The sequence below is a fragment of the Saccostrea echinata genome, unplaced genomic scaffold, assembly GCF_033153115.1.
Source record: "Saccostrea echinata isolate AGI-Se365-2 ecotype Australia unplaced genomic scaffold, CSIRO_AGI_Sech_v1 ptg000041l, whole genome shotgun sequence".
NCBI lineage: Eukaryota > Metazoa > Mollusca > Bivalvia > Ostreida > Ostreidae > Saccostrea > Saccostrea echinata.
In genome coordinates, this window is record NW_026889790.1 from 528,809 (window position 1) to 554,668 (window position 25,860).

Here is a 25,860-nt window from a genome sequence, read left to right on the forward strand (position 1 = left end):
TTTTTTTTGTTGGGGGGAGGGGGTAAAAAAATCAACCGGGGAAATTTACAGATCTTTTTTTTGATTGTATTGACTAATTCAGGCCTAAGAAAAAAATATGTTTGTTTACGTTTACCCAACTGACCCTTATTTATGTGCAGACTCAAATATATTTTTTTTCAATGTGAAATCTGGAATATGGCGTGTCTGTATATTTTCCTTCAACTGTAATGGTTTATGGGTAGTGAGGTCACTTAATAGCTGTTTTTGGAGCTGTTGGGTAGATTTGGGAAAAAAAGATGTTATGGCAAGAAGAGGTCAAACTATAAATTAAAAAATAAAAACAAAATCCTACCCGCCAACCCTTTTTTTAATGGGCATGTAATAGTAAACATATTTTTCACTTCTAATGGCCTAACACAGTTTTCACTTTTTGCCAGATCAAAAAAGAAGAAAACTAAGACATACCACTACAATAGAACAGTGCACTCAGTTTCCACTGATTTTCTTGAAGATGATTATTTCAGAAAGTAAGTACTGATTTAATAATGGATGTTTAATTTCATTGGAAGACAGCTTTAGGGATTTAGTATTGATTGCATACATGTAAGAATTATTTTCTTTGCATGCTCTTTACTCTCTGGACTGTTCAACAGAGATGAGGTACAAATAGTAATTAGTTGAATGCATCAGCATATTCAGTGAGTTAATCATAAATTATTACCATGTTGTATTTATTATCTACACAAAAAGAACAGTATACATGTATAAAATTGTTTGGTATATATTGTAAGCTTTGTCCTATTTGCATTGAGTTTTGGGAATAACTTGTTCAGACTGTATTTTTCTTTTTGACACTGTAATCATTGCGTAGCATAAATGTCAAATTCATATAAACTCTAAATGGTTTTAGATTATGATGTATTGGCATCATTATTCACCTTTTGTTTGAACATATGAAATGGTAGTTGTGAAGTTGATTATAATTGTAAAGTTTATCCATTGTGTTAGATGTATCAAACGGGAATCATTTTATCTAGTGTCTAAAGTCCATTAATTTTTTCTTCATATATTGTTGAACCAAATCATCCCCCTGATGAAGGCTCGATGAGTTGTGGTTCTTAGTTTAAACTCTTACACAAACCTCGTTGTTATTTAATTGAGAATTTATGTACCTGACAATATTATGTTTTTCAGATTTTTGGTTTGTTGTGAGTGTTCATGTTCAATTGACTTGAGTTTGAAATTTTAATGCATGTCAACAGTTGCATGGCAGTTCCAAAAGATATATTTTTTCAAGTCTATACATTAACAAACAACCTTATTAATATACCCAGATTTGTTAACAGACTTTCTTACACTTAAAATTCAGAGAGTGAAGTGCTACAACCTACAGAAGGATGTAGGGATGTCATACCATTGTAGAGAAATGTTTATACACTTATTATATTAGTATACCAACTTGGGTTGGTCAACGTAAAATGAGTCCAAATCTTGAATTTTTATTAAAATCTAAAAATCTCAACTGTTTTTATGCATATATATGAATCTGATTTTTTTCAAAAAAACTTTACCAAGTATTTAGAAAACTTGAAGCCAATCTTTTAAATTTTTTTTCCTTCAAGAGTGATAAAGTATTTAGGATTAGTATTTTTAAAAAATATGCTGTCCCTGGCCCATTTCTTTGGGTTATGTCAATAATTAACAGTAATGATAAGATTAATCTGTAGAATAAGGTATCAGTTGATAATGTGATATTTTCAAAACATATTGTTATTATTTCTAACACCTTATGTCTGTGCATTTGTTTTCTCACAGTCACATATGAATAATCAGTGATGTTGAAATTTCAACACGTTGTTTCAGACTTTGTCTGAAATTCAGATAACCCAACATTTGATTTTAATTTTTTATGACCTAAACTACTCTTCCTTTCATTTAAGAATGTTTGCTTTTGTTATTAATCTTATAGACAATTAAAAGTATGCATCGTGAATTCATTATGGAATATTTGTATATGTATGACATCATCAACAGCTTATGACTTTTCTGCCATGAAATATGAAGTGATGTGCTTACATGTAGATAACATGGATAAAGCTAATTGCTTCTGAAGAGAAAACCTTTTAGAATGTGTGATAAGAATATATGTTAATCTAGTAAAAGCTGTTAGCACTGACATAGAGACAAGAATCAATAATAATTAGTCTACAGTTGTGTTAACATCAGATCAAGGAACTAGCCACTATTTTAACAAGCTGAATTATGTTTGGGGGCGACAAAGCATATATTAACTGGAGCATCAGTGTCACTGCACCACAGATGTGCACTAATAAAATCTCACATATTTATGCCTGTGAATCATGTGCAAGTGTCTTTTTATGCCACTACGAGGAGGGGAGAAGGGGTGTGGCAGGAAAAAAGCATATTTAATGTACTTTTCTGTTGGCCTTTCCATCTGTTTTTCCCACAATGCCCAGGGTTATAAATTTTTACCTGTATCAAGTAGACAGGGAGGTCTGGGTTCGATTCTCATTTCCAGCACCACGTCAAATCTAAAGATATTTAAGTAGGTAGTGACTGTTCCTTAGCCAAGCCCCAGACATTAGTAGAGAAAGCAGTGGGTCTTTTGGATGTGACCTAAAAAAGGTAGGTCTTGAGTCATGGTAGGCGATGGCACTATACAGAACCCAGCACTGGGTGGCAAGTATATAGGTCTAGATTTGAAGCCCTTCACTCGTATGGTGATGTTTCCCATGAGTGAAAAATTCTCACGGTAAAACAACAATCAATCAATCAAGGCTTCATAAAAGGTCAAGGTCATTTTTAGAGGTTAAATGACAAGTAGGTATTTCAACCATAGCAATTAACTACTGCTAGAGAAATTGTTTACAAACACATTCACAAAGAAGTATTTATTAGTTAACAATAATGGAAAAAGATTGGAATTCTGCTATAGTTAAGATTCAGAATCCTTAGATGTAGAAAGATGTGTAGAAAGATATTTCAGTTTTCTTTTCATGAAAATATCCAAAGTTGTTTGTGTAGAAATTGTTAGAATCCTTGTGCCCAGAGAGGCATGCTGGATGCTGGATTTGTTTATCCCAGTCGATCTGGCTGTGAGAATAGGTGTGGCTGGTTTGCTTGTTAATAAAAATAACAGGCAATTATCTAGAAGAAAAATAAACAAGGCCTTAAATGCTGCAAGCAAGCCACAAAGTAATTTGGCAAGTTTTATGTATTTGGTGAGTGTATATGTTCTGATTTTACATGAAATGCTACATGGAAACACAAATCTATCCAAATTACATTTATTTGAATGAGCTAAAGATATGACTTTCAGTCATGAATTGAAATTTTATAAAATTTATATGTTGCTATTTGGATGATAGTCTTTAAAATTTTATTGTTTATTAAGGTAGTATGGGATACCTCCACGTTATGACGTATTTCCGTTTGAAGTATTGTTTTGATTTGCATGAGTGCTTATTATCGGGTCAAAATTTGTAGATACACCGTTGAAAAGAACACTCTGAAGCCTATTTCAATGCAAGTTCTCACAAGTCGGCATTTTAAGTAAAAACAGACAAAAAAATCGCAAGTATATAAATTTACTTATAATTGTACAACGGACATTTAAAAAAAGCAAACCCCTGTAAAAGGTAGTTTCAACATTGCTGCTTTTGAACACTTTTAAGCAAAAGCTGTATTTCAATTGTTTGAGTAACTGTACAGCACCTTGTGTGCGGTGAGGCATGGATAAGTGCGATTACTTCACATTGTGCTGAATTATCACCAATCAATTATCACGTTAACCAGAGCTGGACTTTTTTGTTATTTAATTCAAGAAGTAACTGTTTGGTCACAAATCAGTTAGCTGTTGTATATAGTCCCAAAACGTTCAGATGAATGCAATTGCTCTGAACAAGACACGTCCTGGAAAGCGATTGTCCATGCATTGTTTTCAAAACCGCTCAAAGTTGAAAACTACAAAGTGCGATTTTTTTATGTTTGGGAAAAAATGCTCATCATTTCTAAAATAGCACCCTGGTTTTTTCAACCCTTGGAAAATAAAGAAGGATAACTCTTCCGCTCGGATCTTTTAATTCAAAAAATTTTAAATGCATTTTATATTTTCCATTTATATACATATTTTCAATTTGTTTATTTCACTTTGCTAACATATTAAGAAACATTCTTATTGTAGACTCTCATGAAATGTTATCCGTCTGTTTTCAAGAAATAAAGTTTTCCCAGTTTTTTACGCTTATTTTTTGTTGAAAATTAAAAAAATACTAAGACATATTTCTTGTCATTTTTGTTTTTATAAACACTTTATATTAGCAAACGCCTGCCTATAATATTAAGCTTATGAAAAAAGAATTATGCAAGAAAAAAAATCGTTTTTGCATATCTCATTAAAATAATAAAAAAATTATTAAAATTACACTTTAATATACTGAAAGGTGGGGGTATTTCAAATCCTTCTAATTTGGGTACATAAATATGTAGGAGAAGTTTCGTTTGGTATCCCATACCACCTTAAATAGTGTTACCATTTGGCTTCACTCTCCTAGGTGACCCTAGGCATAATGTTATATAAACCTGCTAATAATGGCCAGGAGATATGCCATGTATAGTGTGGGCTTTACATACCCTGAATAGCCACTAAATAAGGTGTCCTTTATAAGCTATTTGATTTTATTTTATTTACAACTCTTTATTTTAATTCTTCAGGATGAACAAAACAGATTACACTTATTCACGGAGGTAAGTGGTATTTATACATGTATTATTGTAACAGCTAGTGTGCATACAGATACTTGAACCTCCCACTAATTGTTTCAAAAAGAATTTTAGGTCTCCAGTAAATATGTATTATAAACTCAAAATATGAGGGTTTAATCTTGTTTAATCATGTGTACTAAACACTGCTAAATCAAGATTCAGTTGCTCATGTGTAACATGCTGTAAGTATGATTTTTATGTGGAATTGTTCCATTTTCCTTATCGTTTGAAAGAAAGTGCAAAGTGATTGAAATAATGTTTTGATAAAGGAAATAAGTCATTTAGAGTGGGAGTTAAATGGTTTTGAGCTTTTTTAATGCTGACAGATGTTTTTAAGTTTCATGTATGAAATGTTGTATGATTATGATGTGGGGGAAGAATATATTGCTTGACTGGAGATAGGAATTAATGTAAACTAGAGGTGTTTAGTCAGACAGGTAAATAACTCCATACATTCTATTCATGGCTCACTGATTACATGAATTATTCCAAGTTGGATGTTGTTTAATGTGCTTCACCGGTTTTAAGTTCTGACAAGATTAAGATGTCTGTGAAGTAAAATATCTACACTGCATGTTGATTGATATATATCATTTTACTTTAGTCCTAGTTATAGAAGAAAAGCAGAAAGTTCTTATTACCAAATCCCCAATATGTCTCGTGCACATGTGAAGGGGAAAGTAACTCCTTACATGAGCGGTGATTTATATGTCAGTTCAGATGAGGAGGACATTAATTATGTAATGGAAAAAAGACTGTCCACCAGAACTGGTAAGTATTTAACGGTTTGTATTTCACATAAAGCTGTTTATACAGGGTTATACTTGGACGTAATGTGTTCATCCAGTATAAGCATTGTCAAATGGGTCATTTAGTATTTCCTGCTCACATGTTGATCTAACTATTTAAAGGAATTTTGTAAAGTTTATGAGTTATTTTTAGTGCAGTTTTTTACCTGAAAGAATCAACTGGTAATAATGAACAACATTGAATAACAAAAAAAGTAAAGTTTTTAATTTTTATAAATACTAAAACCAGATATTATCTACTGAGAGCATGTTTTTGTAAACTCTTCCAGCAGGTAAAAACTGTTGTTTTAATCCCCCCCCCCTTCACATTTACGTGAGCGGTACATTCTGCATGTAGTTATTAAAGAGCATAGAGTCATAGACTTGTCCTATGTGTTCTGTGCAACTGAAAAATGTAAAATATTTTTTAAAGTTTCAAATAAACAGTTAAAGCAATAGAATGAGGAAGATTGATTTAAAATAGCACTTGTTTGAAGATATGTATTTGGTATAAATTTAAATTTATTTATGCAGAGTACCAGCTATATTTATTACTTCACATAGAAACTTGTGTTCTATTCTGTTATGTCATTTAATGAGTCAATGACTTCCATAAACAATAGCCTCTTTGATTTTTATTCTCCATGCTTGAAAGATAGCTACCCTCATAACTTAGGTTTCTATACTTTTAAAAGTCTTGAGAAAAATAGACATGAAGGGATTAACAATTGAATGGATTTTTAAATATGTCATTTTTGTTTCTCACAGTTTATGAGGATGGAATTCTACTTCGTTCAGGCAACAGTTTAAAAAATGCGAGGACTGTGATAGAGAGTCAAAATGTGAAGAACAGAAGATCACTGCAGGGCTTGAACATGAACAAGAATGCTAGGGAGTCTAGGAGATCACTACAGTCCCTGAACACAATGGACGATGTCCGGCAATCCAGGAGCACTACAAGGACATCACGATCACGGAGATCCCAGGCCTCCAATCTTGTCACCAGCACTAACCAGATGTCAGAGACAAGGTCATCCACAAGGTCATCATCAGCCTCTGTGTCATCTCTGACATCATCAAAGTCATCCTTCATAGACTCTGTCAGGAAAACTCTGATTGGAGAGTTTAATAATTTGGAAATGGAGAAAGGAATGAAAGAAATCCAGAACTCTAATAGAAAAATCAAGTTATATGGTAAAGTTTCATTTGGTCAGTTGAAATTGATTTCTTGTAAATCTAAATACAGTGCATACTTTAGTCTTTAGCCAAAAAAAAAAAACAAAAAAAAAAAATACTTAGGCACTGCTAAGCTTGAAAGTGTTCATTTATAGAGTTAATTTGTTTTATTCCAGGTTTGGATCAAGTAGACTCGGATGAAATGTCAGGTATGGAAATTAGTACATTATGTGCAGATTTAAATAATGCAATGTTTATACATGTACAATTGTTACAATTGTTTATTTTTTGAAAAACATTGTTCTATGGAAAGCACAGCATGTGCTACATGTACTCATACATGTGATATGTACCGGCGGTACGCAAAATGTACCGTTTTTTGGAGCCCATTTATTGTGTACCGGCGGGACACCAAAATTCACGGAATATGAAAATTTGTACAGTATTTTGAATTTCTCGCTAAATGCCGCCATTTTCCTCTCATTCTCGCTCGCGAGACACTGGGAAATGTCACCTGTTTTTGACATCCCGTGTAAAGATGTGAACTGCCAATTGGGATAATTATCTTGCTATAAATCTTTATCAAGATACCCCTTTAGGTAGCTTTATTTTTAAAGGGGTACTTAATTATAACTGTTAATGGTTCGTAACTTGATTGAAAAAAAATTAAGCCAACTTCTAAAGTTACATGACTTAATATACATGAATCTGACCCAGATCTCCGTAGGTATAAAATATACGATGTTTATTACCATGATTATGAAATAAAGGATATAGTTTTAAGTTTTTATGTGCTGAAATTTATGTATGATTGTATTTGCTGCTGTTATTTAGCATTGCTGATGTACATATCAGTAATATGAACAAGATGTGAATTGAAGACATTGACTACATAAAGCTGGCAAACAAACTATCATCTAAACTAGCTTAATTTGTAGTCGATTCATGAGAATATTGTGATTATAAAACACAATATATGAAATTTTAAAGCATTCAATTCACCATTACAACTTTTAAAATAAGACATTTGCAACAATATATATTTGTTGGTTTAGAAATAAGTTGCCTTATCAGAAGAATTTAAGTGATAATTTATGCCGTTTTTTGTACCGTTTTTTGATAGGCAGTGTACAGTTTTTTCCACCCAAATTCCAGTTTTTTTATGGCTCCTGTACAGCTTTGTGGTCTTTGACTTATCACATGTACTTGTATGTTTAGTCTGATTTTTTGTTGTTGCAGGAATTGAATCTGAAGTAGAGTTTACTGGTATGTACTATACATTTCTTTTGGGGAGAAAAAATATGTACAGAGTTGTAAATTTGTGTTTGCTTTTTCACAGAAAGTTAAATATTTGCTTTTTGCAGTAGGTATGTTTGTTGAACATTTTGTTGATGATTGACATGCTACATTTTATTTTCCAGGGACCAACATGTCAGGTTACCACTCAAACTCTTCACATAGTAGGAGCCACACAAGGAACTCCCAGTCTGATACCACCACCAGCACCTCCACATCAGATTCCTCATCATCGGTGGTCACCACCGTCACCACCACTGTCATCACCACAATCATTGGTAAGGTAAAACTTGGCATTGTGATGAGGAAAAAACATTGTAGGCATTATTGGCTAAAAGGTATTTGACATGATATATATTTACTGTAAGCTTAACAGAATATTTAAAGCTTTATAACAGCAGTAAGCAATCATGGTTTTAAAAAAAGCAACTTATATGGGAAATATCATTTTGAAATCAGTAATGAAATACAGGTGAAAATTTATATTTAGATATGAAGTTATAATGGATAATCCAAGTTTGAAATATAGGAGATGGATAGTATTTGAAACAGGAATATTACTTCAAGAATATTACTGAATAATCCTAACATTGCAGAAACCATTTCAACAGCAGCCAGGCCTGTCGCTGAACCAGTCTGGAACAACATAGGAGAACCAGTCTGGAATCATGTAGGACGACCGGTGTGGAATCGTGTGGGGAAGCCGGTGTGGACCTATGTGTGTCGACCACTCTGGTCACTGACCAGCAAGGTGTTATCCTCGGTCCTCCTGTTGTTGTTTCACCTCATCTGGACCTCCACTTTACAACACCTTGTTAATGGTTGTGCTTTTGCTACACAGAAAACCCTATCAGCTGCTCAATCTGTATTAGTACAATTGATTATCTGGGAAATACGATTTTTCTCAAGGTAATAATCTATCTGTCCTTTTTTGAACTGTTTTCATAAAACTGTAAAAGAATAAGTAGAAGTATAACACAGGTATATAGTTTGAATAATTTTAACCTGATTAATTATACACTTTTAGAATTATTTCTTTGTATTTGTAAATGAGCGTATATAAATGCTTTGTTTTAAAGTTAAATGAAGGGTTTGAAATTCTGTCTGAGGAGCTATATATTGTAAGAATAAGTTTTTTATACATTACAGGATGTCCTATTTCTCCCGGATGTGCTGTATTGTCTTGCCACTGTTACTGATTTTACCATTGTTATTGTTTACAAGTAAGAATTTACAAGTAAAATTAGGCTAAATAAAATTGATATTACAGTTCTCAGGCCAATTTTCTTTAAAACAGATGCAGGTGGGAGGCTTTTTTTTTTTTTTTACCTTTTTATCAGCGATAAGTAAGATGTGGAAAGCGTTTTTTTTTTCTCCAGAATTTAAAAAAAAACAATTAAAATTCTTCCTTCATAGATATACTGGAGTCATTCTTTGGATATAATTAACATCACACAAAATTACCAAATATATGCATTTTTTCATTTTTTATGAACACAGCTTCCATTTTGAATGGCTGTCATTGTCCACATTTACACAAAATTGCTAGCAGAAACGAAAATCAAGTGCAAAACTTATTAAAAAAATTAAGTGTGGGATTTTATTTCTTGGATTGGTCTCCACATTACCAACTTTTTATTTTATTGAAAATACGTTAAAAATTGCAATGCGGCTACCTAGAAACAGATGTGTGCAGGCCCGAGAACTGTAATTTCAATTTAATGTAGCCTTAGCAGCTCAAAAATTGCTACCTCAAAAAGTTCTTTTCTCTTTGAAGTAATTGCTTAATAGATTTTATTGAAGTAATCTAAGTGTAGTTTTAGATATGTAAAACCATAAACATTCCACTCATAATAAGACCAACAATTAAAAAATGAACTATTTGATGTACCCTTGCTGACCCATTAAAATCGCCTCCACCCTGATCTTTTATACATATTTGCATAAAATACCCCTGTAAGCATATTTGCACCTAGTCAGGGGCGGGTGCAAATCTGTTCACTCATGCAAAAGCAAATATTGTTTGCTATACAGTTCATTTATGGCATTTCTTGATCAAGAAAGCTTTTTCAGTAAGCCTTTTAGGGATTAAGAGATCAATCTCTTTCTTTATTCTAAAATTCTCCAACCATTGTTCATTTATTTTACTAGAGCATTATCTTGAACTAAATGCTTGATTGTGGGTTTTGTCTAATTTTATACTCAATGAAGCATCATATTGTAATCCTAATGCTTTAAACCTATGAAAGAATTCTCCAGTAGTAGGCCATTTTTATGGAAATCATGATAAAAAATTGAGAAATTTATAGATAACATACGCATTTACTCACAGTTAATAAAATCAAAGGAGAACGCATGGTAAATTCACTTTTGCTCACAGGAGCAAAAAACAAGGTTCACTTAATGCCTTTTATGGCCCTGTGAATTTCTGAAAAATTAAAAGTGCTCAGTTTTAGTAGAAAAAAAATTAAATTTTGCTTGGATCCTTAGTGACTGCATATCTATTAAAAATGACGTAATTTTCTCACTAGTTCATATATTATGATGTCATGAATTGCGTCTTTATCTTCAAATCTTCAAATTTCTTCAAAAATTGCCAAAAATTTAAGCAGTTTTCTAATATTTGCATAGACCCCAAGCTCTGATCTAAAATGTTTAATTGTATAATGAAAGTATTGTTTCAGAAGACTATAATCCATGTTTTATTTTTTGGATTGTGGGGTGGGCTCATATTTTTGTTCTCTGTTGAAAGTGCTCAAATACACCAATTTTCTTCAAAATTCAATAACATTGCAATTTCACAAAGCCTGTCTTTCAATACCTGGCCCCGGGATCATGAAACATCTTAGGCTCTAGTCAAAATCTTTCAGTTGTAATAAAATGTTGTAGACATCAAGCAGACAAAAATTAAATTATTTTTCAATATTGCTTCACAAAAGTGTTGCTACCTGCAAATTTAGAGATTAGTTCAATAATTAATAAACATTTTACAGCTGATTGGATATTTGACTTACAAAGTCTAAGACTGTTTCATGATCCTGGGGCCTGGACTCTCAGCAACAACTTTTTCATAGGAAATGAAAGCACTAAGTCTCTACTTTATGTTGATGTTTGAAATGGGACTTTTGGACGTGGTCAGTTGATTTGTATATTGACAGGGTCATTTTATGGCTAAAGTGAACCTTGCTCTTTGGTCTTGAGTAAATATACTCAGAGAAAATTTCTCAGCATATAAACACAGTTTTTACAGCAGTAAATATAAAATTTATCTGTCTGGTTATAAAGAAAGCATCAATATTTTTTTAAGTTTGTAATTTTTATGATGTTTATTAATGTGTTAGATAATTAATAATAGGATTAAAATACCGAACCTACATACCCACCTTCAAAAATGTGGGTCAGAGTACATCAAACAAAAAAGTTTAATGATGGCCTAACTCTGGAGTACCTCATTTTGTATAGGTGATACAACTAAGCATTAACACAGTTCACCCCTCCATTATTGTTGCCTGAATCCCTACCTGGATATTTGTTGCATATCAGTGACTGAAATTCTTTAATTGGATTTTTAGGATGGTAATTAGATGAACTAAATTACAACACAATGAATAACCATGGAAATTGCAATGGAATAAAGTTTAAGCTATAAAAATCTGTCCAAGGGTATGATGCATGTACATTATATCCTCACATTGACAAAAAACTGCGATGATATGTGGAAAGGAACAACAAACTACAACACTAGTGTCCCTTGTTTTAAAATTTCTTTGCTACTTGTACCCATAAATAGATGTAGTTTCCATGTAATTAATTTTACATCTACAAATTTTACTGAAAATGTTTGATCAATAAATGTAGGCTATGGCCAGTGTTATGTCTACATTCTGTGAGTATGACATTTAGTAAACAGTTATCCTGGTATTTATTTAGGTCCTCATGCCTTATAACACAGTTATCATTTCCTTCCAGTTTACCCTTACATCACACCGGCAGCTTTCACAGATATCAGGGATAATGATTCTGTACTGGATTTATCAAAGGTATGTCTTTCCTTATTTTCTGTGAAACTTTGTAAATATTCTTAAAGTAGAACATTACTGAGAACTAGTAAACTAATTGTTCACAGAACAATTAGAGGTCTTTCCACCTTTTTAAGCGTTTCCGTGTCATATGGGCTGAAAAAAAATGCAATAAATGCAAAAAGAAAAAAAAAAAAAAAAAAAAAAAAGCTCCTCCAGCTGGGATCGAACTCAAAACCCTTGGTTTGAAAGGCAGGTGCGCTAACCACTGCGCTACGCATTCCGATAAAATCGGTAAGTTAATTGTTTAAGACTATAGAAGAAATGCAAGCGTATTTTTAGAATCGGTAGGGGAAGAAAGAAGTTCCGTAAAAGGAAATAGTTCCTGAATTTGCAAGCAGTATATAAAATAATAAGGGACGGGCTGCGTGAGAAAACGTTAACACTGTTCCCTAATGAAAATGTATTAATGGACTGTAGCCCGATTCATCGATATTGTGCGCAGGCTGAATTTTTTGTAAATAGCTTCCTTGTAAGCTTAAAAGATCGGGTTCGGATTTTAACATTTCTGACTGAATATCCTGAAATAAATATGAAACATTTAAATAAACATTTCTTTGGGTTTAATTAAATATGTGTAGCCCAAATTAAATTCCCAGCATGCATTTTTAGAAGGGAAACACGACAATGAAAGCGAGAATTGTTTTTAATATACCGAAAATCGCTATTTCTGGAAACTGATTAATTCTAAATAAAAATCAAATAAATTCCAAATGTAAAAGAAAGAGAGAATGCTTGGTATTAAAATGTCGTATCATATCAGGAGAATTGAATGCTTCTAACGACATCTGAAGAAATAGCCGATAAAGGGTTTCGATCATTTCTTCGTTCACCTGCACTTAAATTTCAAACACAACAGAACTTGTAGTTTTTGCCGTGAAACTTCATGACTTCTATAAACTTATAAGACTCACCGTAAAACTCTCCAGAAAGTTTCTCTGAGGTCTATACTACATTTGTACCAAATTTGGTGTCGATCCGAGGTCTGGTTTGAATTCTAGAGTAATATTCTACGTTGTTGTTGATGTGATTTTTTTTTTTAAAGGGGGGGGGATGAATTATTTATTTTATGCTTCCTTCAAACTAAGAATTGTAACTACTTCCACATCCTTAAGCCTTATTGTGACCTTTGGGTCAAGGTCAAAGGTCAAGGTCAAAGGTCAAGGTCATTACAAAAAAAAAAAGAAAAAGAAAAGAAATCTTTACTTTCTAAGTTTTTACCTGATACTGGAGCTGAATGCATGTCCTTACTTTTCCATTTGACCCAAAGTCAAGGTCAAAGGTCAAGGTCAAAGTTCAAGGTCATTTGGTGAATTGCTATATTTTACACATATATAAGGAATTTCTTATGTTTTTAAATGACCTTGACCTTTGACCTTGACCTATATTTCAAGGTCAAAGGTCAAATATGCCGATGCAGTTGGTCCCATGTCTCTAGGATACACCGTTTAAAAAAAAAGTTCATTAAATGTAAGTAGCGTAAACTTTCAGGGGCAGCAACTCATACAAGGGACCAAAGAATGCTTTCGCAATGATAGAATGGAGAGAGTACTAAATGAGTCAAAGACACTGATGAAGGTTTGGAATCTCTACAGTTTACGGTTTTGGAGGAGTAGCGATAACAAAGTTTTGTTGCAAAAGGGGTGACAACTTTTGAATGAGTCAAGCTCGGGGGACAAGAATGAAATCTTTGAAAAAGTTTTCAAAGGACATATTATAGATGCAAAGATATTCAGTATATGTTGAAAGACAAAAGAGATATTAAAAAAGCTAATTTTCTCATATTTTGAATGACCTTGACCTTTGACCTCTATATAAATTTCAAGGTCAAAGGTCACACATGCCAATTCCATTGGTCCCATGTCTCTATGATTAATCGCTTTCATTTTTTTTTACCTATTCGCAAACTCCAAAAACTTTCAGGGGCAATAACTCATAAAAGGGGTTTACGAATCCTTTCGCAATGAAAGAGTGAAGAGTCTTCTAAATTAGTCAAAGACATTAGTGAAGGTTTCGTATCTCTACGGTTTAAGGTTTCGAAGGAGTAGCGATAACAAGCTTTTATTGCGAAAGGGGTTGTAACTCCTTGAGGGGTCAAAGTTCATATACGCAAGGTCAACTATAAAAATCTTTTACGAAGTGCATTCTTATGGACCATAAATCTTTTCGATAACTTTTGAAACAAAAAACCATTCGGCGGAAAAATAATAAAAATAATAATAATAATAATAAACAGAACAATTTCAATAGGTCTTTCCACAGAAAGGTGGAAAGACCTAATTACTTGCTAAGAAATGTACATGGTACTGACTAGTTTTTGCCCAATGAAGGATACTTTTATTTTGATTATTTTACAGAAAAAAACCCAGTTGTGATTATACTGTATTTTCACAATATGAATACAGTAACATAAAATTCACTGAAAATCACTATAAATGTCAAGGATGTCATCACATTTTGACTTCTATAAAGACTACAAATATGTATATATTTATTTTTTAAAAAGTAAATTTATACACATGTTGAAGTTGAAGCTTTCATATAGGAGGAAACAATGATTTTTTCATTTTCAAATTGAAGAGAAAAAGTGTATTTTATCAGATGGACAGATTAAGTCATCATGAACTAAGGGAACACGTGAGAAGGATAGTCATACAGATCAGTGAGGGGCGAGAAGAATCTCTCTCTGTTGGGGAAGTAGAAAGAATTGTATCCACAATGGTGGAACAGAGATTGAATGAAGAAAAACTAGCCAATCAGAATCGCTGGCTAGAGGAGGAGGCAGCTAAACAGGAAGTGAGTGATACAACAGAAAGAAGCTGGTAGTATTTGTTTTAGTGTAGTGCATTTTCTAACTCATAGAAATGTAGTCAATTCATCATGCACTAATTTTGTAATGCACTAGTTTGTTAATGCACTAAACAGCTTTTAGTAAAAGTAGCACTGTATGTTGTAATATGTATAACATTTTACACAGCTTAGAGATGCATTAAGTAGTATACAAGGTCAAAAAGCAGACAAAGTCAGAGACACAGAGGACACGCCTACAGCAAATATGAAAGCAGAGGATGCATCTAAGCCAAGCTTGAACACAGAAGGAAAGGGTAAGCCAAACATTGACAAAGGGGAAAAATATAGCCAAAGCATTGACACAGAGGAAAAAAATAAACCAAGCACTGACACAGAGGAAGCATATGAACAAAGCAGTGACACAGAGGAAGCATATGAACAAAGCAGTGACACAGAGGAAACATATGAACCAAGCATGGACACAAAGGAAGCATATGAACCAAGCATGGACACAGAGGAAATATATGAAACAAGCATTGACACAGAGGAAAAAAATGAATCAAGCACTGACAGAGAGGAAGATTATAAACCAAACCTTGACACAAAGAAAAAATATAAACCAAGTATTGACACAGAGAAAGCATATAAAGCAAGCATTGACACAGAGGAAGCAAGCATTCCCAAAGAAGAAAAATGTAAACCAGGCATTGACTTACAGGAAAAACATAAACCAGGTGTTGACAAACAGAAAAAATGTAAACCAAAAATTGACACAGAAGATAACTATATTCAAAGCATTGATGTAGATACAAAAAAGTTTAGACCAGATGTAGAACCAGTGGAAAAGCCCAAAACAAGTGTGGACATGGAAATAAAATGTAAAGGAAGTGGAATAGCAGATGAAAAACCAACTGCAGGCAATGAGGAAAAAATTGAAGAAAGTGGAGGTGTGAAAGAAAAACCCAAAGCAATTGTGGACACTGAAGGAAAATATGAAGAAAGTGGAAAAGTGGAAGAATACCCCAAACCAAGTGTGGATACTGAAGGAAAATATGTAAAAATTGGAGAAAAGGAAGAAAAACCCATACCAAGTTTGGACACAGTAGAAAAATGTACAGAAAATAGAGAAGAGGAAGAAAAATTCAAACAAAATGTGGATACTATAGGAAAATGGGGAAAAAGTGAAATGATGGAAGAAAACCCAAAACCTAGGGTAGACACTGAAGAAAAATTTACAGAAAGTGGAGAGGTGGAAGAAAACCAAAAAGGAAATGTGGACACTGAAGGAAAATGTGAAAAAAATGAAAAGGTGGAAGAAAACCCCAAACCAAGTGTAGACACTGAAGGAAAATGTGAAAGAAGTAGAGAAGAGGAAGAAAAACCAAAGCTGAAAGTGGACATTGAAGGAAAATGTGAAGGAAATGAAGAAGAAAACCCTAAACCAAGTGTGGACACTGAAGAAAAATATGAAGAAAGTGAAGAAAGAGAAAAACCCAAAACAAGTGAGGACACTGAAGAAAAATGTGAGGAAAGTGAAGAAGAGAAGCCCAAAACAAATGAGGACACGGAAGGAAAATGTGAAGATGGAGAAAAATCCCAAACAAGTGTGGAGACTGAAGGAAAATGTGAAGAAGAAGAAAAACCCCAAACAAATGTGTACACTGAAGGAAAATGTGAAAAAAGAAAAGAAGAAAAACCCAAAACAAATGTGGACACTAAAGGAAAATATGAAGAAGAAGAAAAACCCCAAACAAATGTGGACACTAAAGGAAAATATGGAGAAGAAGAAAAACCCCAAACAAATGTGGACACTAAAGGAAAATGTGGAGGAGAAGAAGAAAAACCCCAAACAAATGTGGACACTGAAGGAAAATATGAAGAAGAAGAAGAAAAACCCCAAACAAATGTGGACACTGAAGGAAAATGTGGAGAAGAAAGAAAAGAAAAGGAAGAAAAACATAAAACGAGTTTGAGCACTGAAAGAAAATGTGGAACAAATGGAGAAGAGGTAGAAAAAACAAATGTGAACACTAAAGGAAAATATGGAGAATGTCGAGAAGAGGAAGAAACATCTAAATCAAGTGTGAACACCAAAGGAAAATATGAAGAAGGTAGAAAGGCAGATGAAAATCTTAAAGCAGGTATTGATTCAGAAGAAAAATGTCAATCAAATGTTGATAAAATAATCACAGAAAGTACTGACTCGGAACAAATATCTAGTGCGGAATTCAACTCAGAAGAAGATTTTGATATGTGTGAGGAATTTCTTGATGAAGATCAGTCAGGTGATGCTGCTATGTTCTGTGATGTTCCAGCTGAAGATGATCTGGGAATATGTACAGCAGAGCAGGAGTTAGGACACATAAGGCATGAACTTCACAACAAAGAGGAAATGTCATCTAAATGTAGGATGGGAGCTTCTAACACAGCCAATGCTGCTTTTTATTCACCCAACCCATTTGTTGGCAAAAATATCTACAAAGAAATTCTTCTAAACCTTCGTAGAAAGTGTAGATATATTCCACTATCAGGGATGAAAACAGAAATAGATAAATCTTCTGGAAATAAAAAGTGTAATACAAGACCTCTGTGGATAGAGAAAAACAGAACTCAAGAATTTGTATGTAGTCAAGCCTGCATGAAGTTTGACTTCCTTTTTTTCAGTTTCGATTTTGAATTGGAAGTTGATGTTACTTTTTCAAAACATGTTATCGTTGTTGCTGAAATTTATGTGTTTAGTTAGTATGTTCATGTTTCCAGTCTTGTTCCTAGATTGTGATCTAACTTTCTGTTGCAGTTTGTTTAATGTTCATTCCAATTAATTTATTTCAATTAAAGTTATGGAAATGTATCTCTGATAATATAGTGTATTAGTGTAATATACTGATAAGATAGTGTAATATTATCAATGTTCATTTAATGAATTATATAACTTTATAATATTTTCTAATGGCTTTGTATGACAGGTAGAGAAAACAAACATCACAGAGGAGATATTGAGGGTCCTCCAGTACCTCAATGTGAGGGGGGATAGCCTTACAGAGGGGGACATAAGGGCTATTGTTGGGGAGATGGTCAAGCATGAAGTCACGGGGCTACAGGATCGCATTACAGAGCAGGCAAAATCACAGGTAAGTCATTCAGGCTTATTGGTACCATATACAAATAGGTAGCTGTCACTGAGAGGGTAAATTAAAAGTCAGTCATATAGGCTTGCTTGGAGCACATTTTAAAAATCAGATGTGTTTTACTGAATGGACAAATTCATGTTACTTATTTTGGATTAATTGAAGCATATACAAACAGGTATGTTTACTGTATTTGTTAATCACATCAGACTTAAGGACGTGATGGGAAATACAGGATCAAAAACATATACAGTCAAAATTTGTTATCTCAAACTCAACGGGACCAAGATTAATTTAAGATATCCAAGGATTCAACATAACAAGAGTGAAAAACATAAAGATAAATTTCAACTTTACTTTAAAAATAACAGCGAATTATAAAATATAAAGGATTGTTTTGACATTTAAAAGGTGATGGAGAAGACAGAGAATGGTGAAGTGATGCTGGCTATTCAGAATGATCTCAAAATAAGTATCACTGTAAGTCCAGTTTTGTTTAATCTTATCATTTTGATGGGAATTTTATTATTATTATTATTATTACTGTTTTTTGCAATTGAACATTTACAATAGGGAAGACTTAAGATAGAATCAACTTTTTAAAATTTTGATTTGCAGTAAATTTGTGAGGAAAAATAAATACCATTTAAGTTAGTTGTTAAGTACTTTTGTATTAAAGATACAAATTCCATTTCAGAATCTTGAGCAAAAATTGGCAGATGAACTTGAGAGAATAAAAAGGTTTGAATTTTGCTTATTGTAAAATGTTGGATTTTTCCATGGTACGTGAAAGTTAGATGAGCAGCGTTTTTTTTGTTTTTCAATTTTAGCCCTTCAATGGAGGGTAGTGATTCCACAGTGGAAGCCTCAGCTAGCCTTCTACAGATACAAGACGATTTGTCCTCAGTGCGAGCTCGACTAGAAAGCCTAGAACTGGAGAAATCTTGGTTAGCAGGACAGCTCAAAAACTGCTGTAGGAATGAGAGTTTCTACATGGCCTTGGTGCAGGACAAGGTCAATTTAATTCTGGGTCAGGTAGGAATTATCTTGACTTTATCCTGAGTATTACAAAGGGAACATTTACTAACAAGAAGCATTACATTATGACAACTGTTTGAAATATGGTATAGCTGATGACGGGTTTAATTGTTTTAAAGATAGTGCAGAAGTTTCATTATTCTGTAAATTTCTTTTTCCTTCATGAAAATTTATTATGCTGTGATGTTTTGGGTCCTTAAAGTTGCTTGTTTTAAATTTACAGAGATGAATTTCAGTATTTGCATTATAATCCTATTGCTCATCTAATATCTAATCTTTTTGTTATACAGATAATGTCAGGGAATGATACTGGCAGTGCCGACCAGTACACGTTTGGAGCTTGGTTAAACTCGACATTTATCAAGAAAAGCGACTTAGAGAAATACATGGCAGATTTTGGTGATGAGCTCAGCAATAAAATTCTACAGGAAATGTCAAGGACGGAAGCCACCGAGGTCTATGTATCAGAATCAGGGGGGCAGAGTGTGGTGACAGAAAAGGTAGAGGGACTGATTAAATGGTCAGGAATATCATATCTCTCTTTTTAGAGTCATCAGGTGACCTATTGCTGTCTGTTCATTCCTTCCATTCCTGTCATCATGTATAGTGTCAACTTTTCAAATTTTTCACTTTCTTATCTGAAACTGCTGTCAGAATTAAAAATTATGAAATTCATGGTTGCTTCTCCATGTGGCCTGAGGAAATGGGGCAAACTCTATCAAAATCAATGGAGTTTTAAAGAAAATTTCTATACTCTTGGACATCATGCATGCTATTAAATGTTTGCATAATTTATATGATTATAAAATGTTATCTTTTACTGAAGCTGTCATGACCATTACCTGTTGATCTTGAGTTCAGGTCCCAAGATGCTAAAATAAGCCAAAATTAGCACCTTGCTAAAATAATGTGCTATACGATATGTAGTAATCCCTGGCTATTGCCACCATTGCACTGCCACCGTCACTGTTGCCAAAATATTCCAATGATGTTGACCTGCTTAACCTCATAAACAATCAATAATAATAAGTATTTTATAAGGTAACCGTAATTAATAATTTATTGAATGTTAATTACAGTAAACATCAGTTGATTCTGCAGTCACCTGCCAAACAGCACTTATGGTTATAATGCCACCCTTATTATAATGCCAATAAGCCAAAGTACAAATGTTGGCAGTATAACACTTGAACACTGACTTTCTGAAAGAACACTGTTCCTTAAAACTTTTTACTTGAATTGTGACTTCCTCTCTTAATACTAAAGATATAATGTTTTGTTATATACAGGTTGTGAGACAGATAGTGACTGAAGCTTTGGAGAAGTTCAGTGCAGACAAAATAGCCCTGCCTGATTTTGCTTTAGAATCTGCAGGTCTGTACTGATCTACTAAATAAATACCACCATAGTTTGTCCTTTGATATTTGTTATAGAACTAAAGTGTGATACATTTTCAAATGTTTTACATATAAATATTGACAAACTTTGGGCCAGTAACAGTCACTGGTGTCTTATAGGTGGAAGTATTATCAGTACAAAGTGTTCTGAGACATTCCACAAAAACACGGCTCGTCTGAGTATCCTGGGGATTCCCTTGTGGTATGTCTCCAACTCACCTCGCAGTGTCATACAGGTAAGTGGTCAGTTACGAATACAGACATCTTCTTCTGTATTTGAAGCAGATAGAATATGTGGAATTATTTTAATCTATGGGGGACAATGTTCATGCCTTCCTGGGTGACCATATACTGGTTCTTGGGGATGTAATTTTGTGGGTAACTCATGTAATGAAGATTCAATAAATTCAATAAACCAATATGTTGATGTTATTATTTGTGGGGATAAGGGTTGCCAACGAAATCCATCAACATTTCAGCTCATCATTTAATTAACTGTTGCTGACTTGATCATTGTTTGATATATGTCACTGAACTCAAAACAAGCAAACTGACAATTAACCCTTATGATAAACATGATGGCTTCAAGTTTTCTATCATTATCTTCCCTTACATATGTAACAGTATACCATTGTCACCTGGACATGGAGTTTATGTCTCCTAGTTGATTCGATACATGTTCTAAGAATGAGCAATTTCTACAATGAGGCAGTTTATTGACAATTGATGATCTCAGGGATATCAACAATCTTGTTTAAAAGTCAACATTTCACAAATTTGATGCAATGACTTTATTTGCAAGTACAATCTGTCATTAGGTTGAATGTTGAACTTGCATCTTTCTTACAAATTGTTTTGCGATAAGTTTCACACTGAAATGTCTATGGATTTTCCATTTACCCAATCCTGACAAAGAGCAGACGGTGGGTGTGACTGGTCCGCAGGGGATGCTTACTCCTCCATGGCACCTGATCCCATCTCTGTTTTCAAAGGTCTATGTTGGCTCTGCTTGGAAATTGTATTGTTTATATGGACTTTTGAGAATGATCACTTTAGTTAACTTCAGATTTAATTGCCAACTGTGAGAAATTCAAAAGAAGAGGACAATCATTAATTCTGTCTTCAACAATAATTTAGTAATTTTGATGTACCGTCAGAGCTTTTTTATGAAGAGTAAGTCACAGAATGACTGCATTTAAATTTAGATAATATTTTGACTATCTCTTATTTATGTGTTTATATACTATTGGGAAGAATTTATAACTAACTTATATAGAACATGTTCTACATTCTGCCATGTTTTCGATTTGTATAGAACATGTTCTACATTCTGTCATGTTTTTGATTTGTATAGAATATGTTCTACATCAGCTATGTCATTAATGATCTTATAACTGTTTACAGCCAGAGACACAGCCTGGGTCCTGTTGGGCATTTCAGGGTGATAAGGGTCACCTTGTAATTGAGCTATCAGACAACATCACCCCCACAGCCTTCACCTTGGAGCACATCCCCAAGTCCCTGGCTCCTGAAGGAAAAATTGATAGTGCCCCCAAAGACTTTACAGTCATAGTAAGAAACCAGGATATATTATCTTTCTGTAGACTGAAAACAAGTAGAAGAGTTTTGTAGAAATCAAAACAAGAAATTAGAGAATTTATTTCAATATCAATGCTACTTACAGAAGGATTGCTGATAAACATGAATGAATGCGTGAACATTTTGTAATTCTGAAGGCAGGCAGTAGCTGCAGCAATACCATACTGTAAAAGTGGATATTCATGCATATTGTAAATTATGCTGATTAGTAGGAAGAACATTATGCTTGGATTATTTCTGATGCCGGGATTATGTATTATGGATTATGTAATGTTGTAACTGAATAAAATATACATGTATTTAAAAGCATTGGTATGTGGGGATGGGGAATATTTACATGAAAGCTTTCTTATACCGGTACATTTGTATTTAGTGTAAATTACCTCACATGCAAATTTCCATGTTTACAGTATCAGAATACTCTTACACGTTTTATTTTGCTTTAAAGTGAAATTATATGAAATTAATGTTTCACTTTAGGGCCTGAACAATGAAAATGACAAAGTAGGGGAGCGCTTAGGGAACTTCACCTATACAGATGCTGGTCCTCCTCTACAGTCATTTAAAGTACAGGTAATATCATAAAAGTACAGGTAATTTAAAGTACAGGTAATATCATAAAACTACAGGTAATATAAAGTGCAGGTAATATCATAATAGTACAGTTAATTACGTGATGTAGTTTATTAATATCACAGTATTAATATCACAGGTAATATGATGAACTTCACTAGTAATATCACAGTACTGTATACAGGGTTATTTTTGCCTCATGTTATTTTGCCCTTTCACACTTGGAACTAATTTTGCCCTATTTTAAATTGGCCCAGACACAGTTGTGTAAATTAGATAATCATAATGTTGTCTTCTTTGAATTTGCCCATTTTTAGCTCTTCTGAGCCAAAGACTCAAAGAGCTAATGCTATGGCAATTTGTGCGGTGTGCAGTGTGTGGTGTGCATAAACTTTTTAGAATATGGGCCATAACTCAAGAACCCCTTGGCCAATTATTGTCAAATTTGTCACAGGGTATCCTTGGCCCAAGGCCCCTGTTTATACTAAAACTAGGGTTGTGACCCTTAAACAAGGGGAGATAATTAGGAAAATAGAAACAAAAGTACTGGTTGCTAAAAAATCTTCTCAAGAACCACTGGACAGATTATCACCAAACTTACACAAAAGGATAAGGATATGTTGTAGATTAAAATTTGCACAGGGAATCACCCTTGGGCAAAGGGTGTGGTCTCGAGGTCACTTCAAAGTTGACCAAAAATTACATTTTATTAAAATGTTGATATTTTGCTTACTATAAGGACTCGGATCATTAAATCTTGTCATTTGATGCATCTAAGGACCTCATATCATGTTGACTCAAAAGTAGGTCACGGCGACCTACTTTTTAAATTTTGCGGCCATTCTTTTTCAAAATGATTTAGAGGCATATTTTGAACAATATAAGGCCTATGATCATCAAACTTTGTCAGTTGATGTATCTTGGGTCCTCGAAGTACGTCAACTAAAAAGTAGGTCACCTTGACCTACTTTTTGAATTTTATGGCTAATCTTTTTCAAAACAATTAAGGTCATTAATTCGAAAACTGAGAGGTTTAGAATCATTAAATCTGGTAAGATGATAAATCTTGGGGCCATAAAACATATTTAGTAAAAAGTAGGTCACAGTGACCTACTTTTTGAACTTTGCAGGCATTTGATTTCAAAGCGTTTTAGAGGCATAATTTGGACATTTGAAGGCCTATGATAATAAAACTTTGTAAGTTGATGCATCTTGGGTCCTCAAAAAATGTCAACAGAAAAGTAGGTCACCATGACCTACTTTTGAAATTTTATGGCTATATTTAAATATTAAGGGTACTATTTGGCTTAGAATCATAAAAATTTGTCAGTTGATGTATCTTGGGTCCTCGGAGTAGGTCGACTTTAAAGTAGGTCACCGTGACCTACTTTTCAATTTATAAAACTATGATTAAATATTTCAGGTAATAATTGGCTTAGAATCATCAAGCTTTGTCAGTTCATGCATCTTGGGTCTTCGGAGTAAGTCGACTGAAAAGTAGGTCACCGTGACCTACTTTTGAAAATTTATGGCTTTAATTAAATTTTTTCAGGTACTAATTGGCTTAGAATCATCAAACTTTGTCAGTTGATGCATCTTGGGTCCTTGGAGTATGACACATGAAAAGTAGGTCACCATGACCTACTTTTAAAAATTTATGGCTGTATTTAATATTTTCCGAGCACTATTTGGCTTAGAATCATCGAAATTTGTCAGTTGATGTATCTTAAGTCCTGAGAGTAGGTCGACTGAAAAGTAGGTCGCCATGACCTACTTTTAATTTATATGACTATAATTAAATGGTAATAATTGGGTTAGAATCATCAAACTTTGTCAATTGATGCATCTTGGGTCTTTGGAGTAGTTCAACTGAAAAGTAGGTCACCTTGACCTACTTTTGAAAATTTATGGCTTTAATTAAACATTTCAGGTACTAATTGGCTTAGAATCATCAAACTTTGTCAGTTGATGCATGTTGGATCCTCAAAGTATGTCATCTGAAAAGTAGGTCACTGTGACCTATTTTTGAAATTTTATGGATATAATTTTAAAAATATTTTAGGTATTAATTGGCTTAGAATCATCAAACTTAGTTGATGCATCTTGTGTCCTCAGAGAATGACAAGTGATAAGTAGGTCACCATGACCTACTCTCAGGTACTAATTGGCTTAGAATCATCTTGGGTTTTCAAAGTGTTTCATCTTAAATGTAGGTCGTGATGACCTACCTTTGGAATTTCATGGCTTTATCTAAATATACAGGATACTTAGAGGCTTCAAATAGAAATGATAGATTGTACAGTTTATCAGAAGAGCGATTCAAGGCCCTTGGGCCTCTTGTTATATTCACCCATTTGCAACAAGGGCAAAAATATAGCAGGGACAAAAATTTCCCTGTATATAGTATTTTAAAATTGCAGTAAAGCTACCGGGGGTAGTTCACTTGTGTTAAAACTAACTTTGAAATGGAAACGTTGCCTCTTATTTGCCAGAAATCATATATCCGCATTTAATGTGTTGCTATTCATTCCTCTGAATGCTGGTTATATTTATTTTCATTTCAGAAACCAAACGTTGGTGTTTACAAGTTTGTTCAACTGAGTATATTGAGTAACCATGGAAATCCATTGTATACATGTCTATATAGATTCAGGGTGCATGGTATACCACACAAACCAAAGAAAAGGGAGAAAAATTAACCTAGTATTGAGATACATACAAACTTTATGAAAATCTGTGAACAGTGTTCTCACAGAAATAGATTTACCAGTGCAAAAAAATGTGAATCCTGTGATAAACAAAATATTGGTGACTTTAAAAAATATTTAGTAAAACCTTGGGAAGATCAGGGGAGAAAAATAAACAATCAAAATAATAGACTTTTCCCTTGGAGGTACATTTAGAGATTGTACATTTTGCATAAGGCCAGGTAAAATTAATCTTTAGATTCTCATCCCCGCCCGCCCCTCTCAAAGTGCCCCGCCCCGTCGTTTTTTATTTTGCTTTTTAGGTGCCAAACATATTATTTTCATGTATTTTTATTCAGCAAAAATCTGGGTCAAAATTTAAGAGTTATCTCCCGTCTGTATTAAAAGTCGCGTGGCGCTGTTTATAGCAAAAAACCTATGTGAAGAATGGAGAAAAATCGGCAATAAAAGCAGTTTAAATATGCAAGGAAAAGATATTTTGTCAGTAAAGAGAAGGCAGAAAAGCAAAAATAACATATAAA

General features: G+C 33.6%; 1 protein-coding gene and 1 long non-coding RNA gene across 2 annotated transcripts; both read left to right on the forward strand.

The window, feature by feature from the left end:
* Window positions 1-445: 445 nt before the first annotated feature.
* On the forward strand, window positions 446-25,548 carry LOC133200688 (uncharacterized). Its single transcript, XM_061336454.1, has 21 exons — window positions 446-509; window positions 4,717-4,749; window positions 5,372-5,538; window positions 6,324-6,749; window positions 6,908-6,940; window positions 7,971-7,997; window positions 8,153-8,305; window positions 8,624-8,936; window positions 9,177-9,250; window positions 11,997-12,067; window positions 14,708-14,902; window positions 17,863-18,027; window positions 18,436-18,504; window positions 18,722-18,765; window positions 18,855-19,059; window positions 19,353-19,562; window positions 20,352-20,436; window positions 20,580-20,695; window positions 21,864-22,031; window positions 22,539-22,631; window positions 25,196-25,548. Exons 2-21 carry the CDS (start codon window positions 4,718-4,720, stop codon window positions 25,328-25,330), a joined length of 2,781 nt encoding a protein of 926 aa, XP_061192438.1. The 5' UTR covers window positions 446-509; window position 4,717; the 3' UTR covers window positions 25,331-25,548.
* On the forward strand, window positions 16,233-16,814 carry LOC133200689 (uncharacterized). Its single transcript, XR_009722993.1, has 3 exons — window positions 16,233-16,257; window positions 16,327-16,371; window positions 16,786-16,814. It is a non-coding gene; the product is annotated as an uncharacterized LOC133200689 (long non-coding RNA).
* Window positions 25,549-25,860: the final 312 nt, after the last annotated feature.

Coding starts and splice junctions, on each gene's coding strand:
- LOC133200688 (XM_061336454.1), top strand. CDS start 4,718: ATGAACAAAACAGATTACACTTATTCACGGAG. Junction 8,306..8,623: donor TGTCATCACCACAATCATTG/GTAAGGTAAAAC, acceptor CTAACATTGCAG/AAACCATTTCAACAGCAGCC. Junction 18,028..18,435: donor CAGAGCAGGCAAAATCACAG/GTAAGTCATTCA, acceptor GACATTTAAAAG/GTGATGGAGAAGACAGAGAA.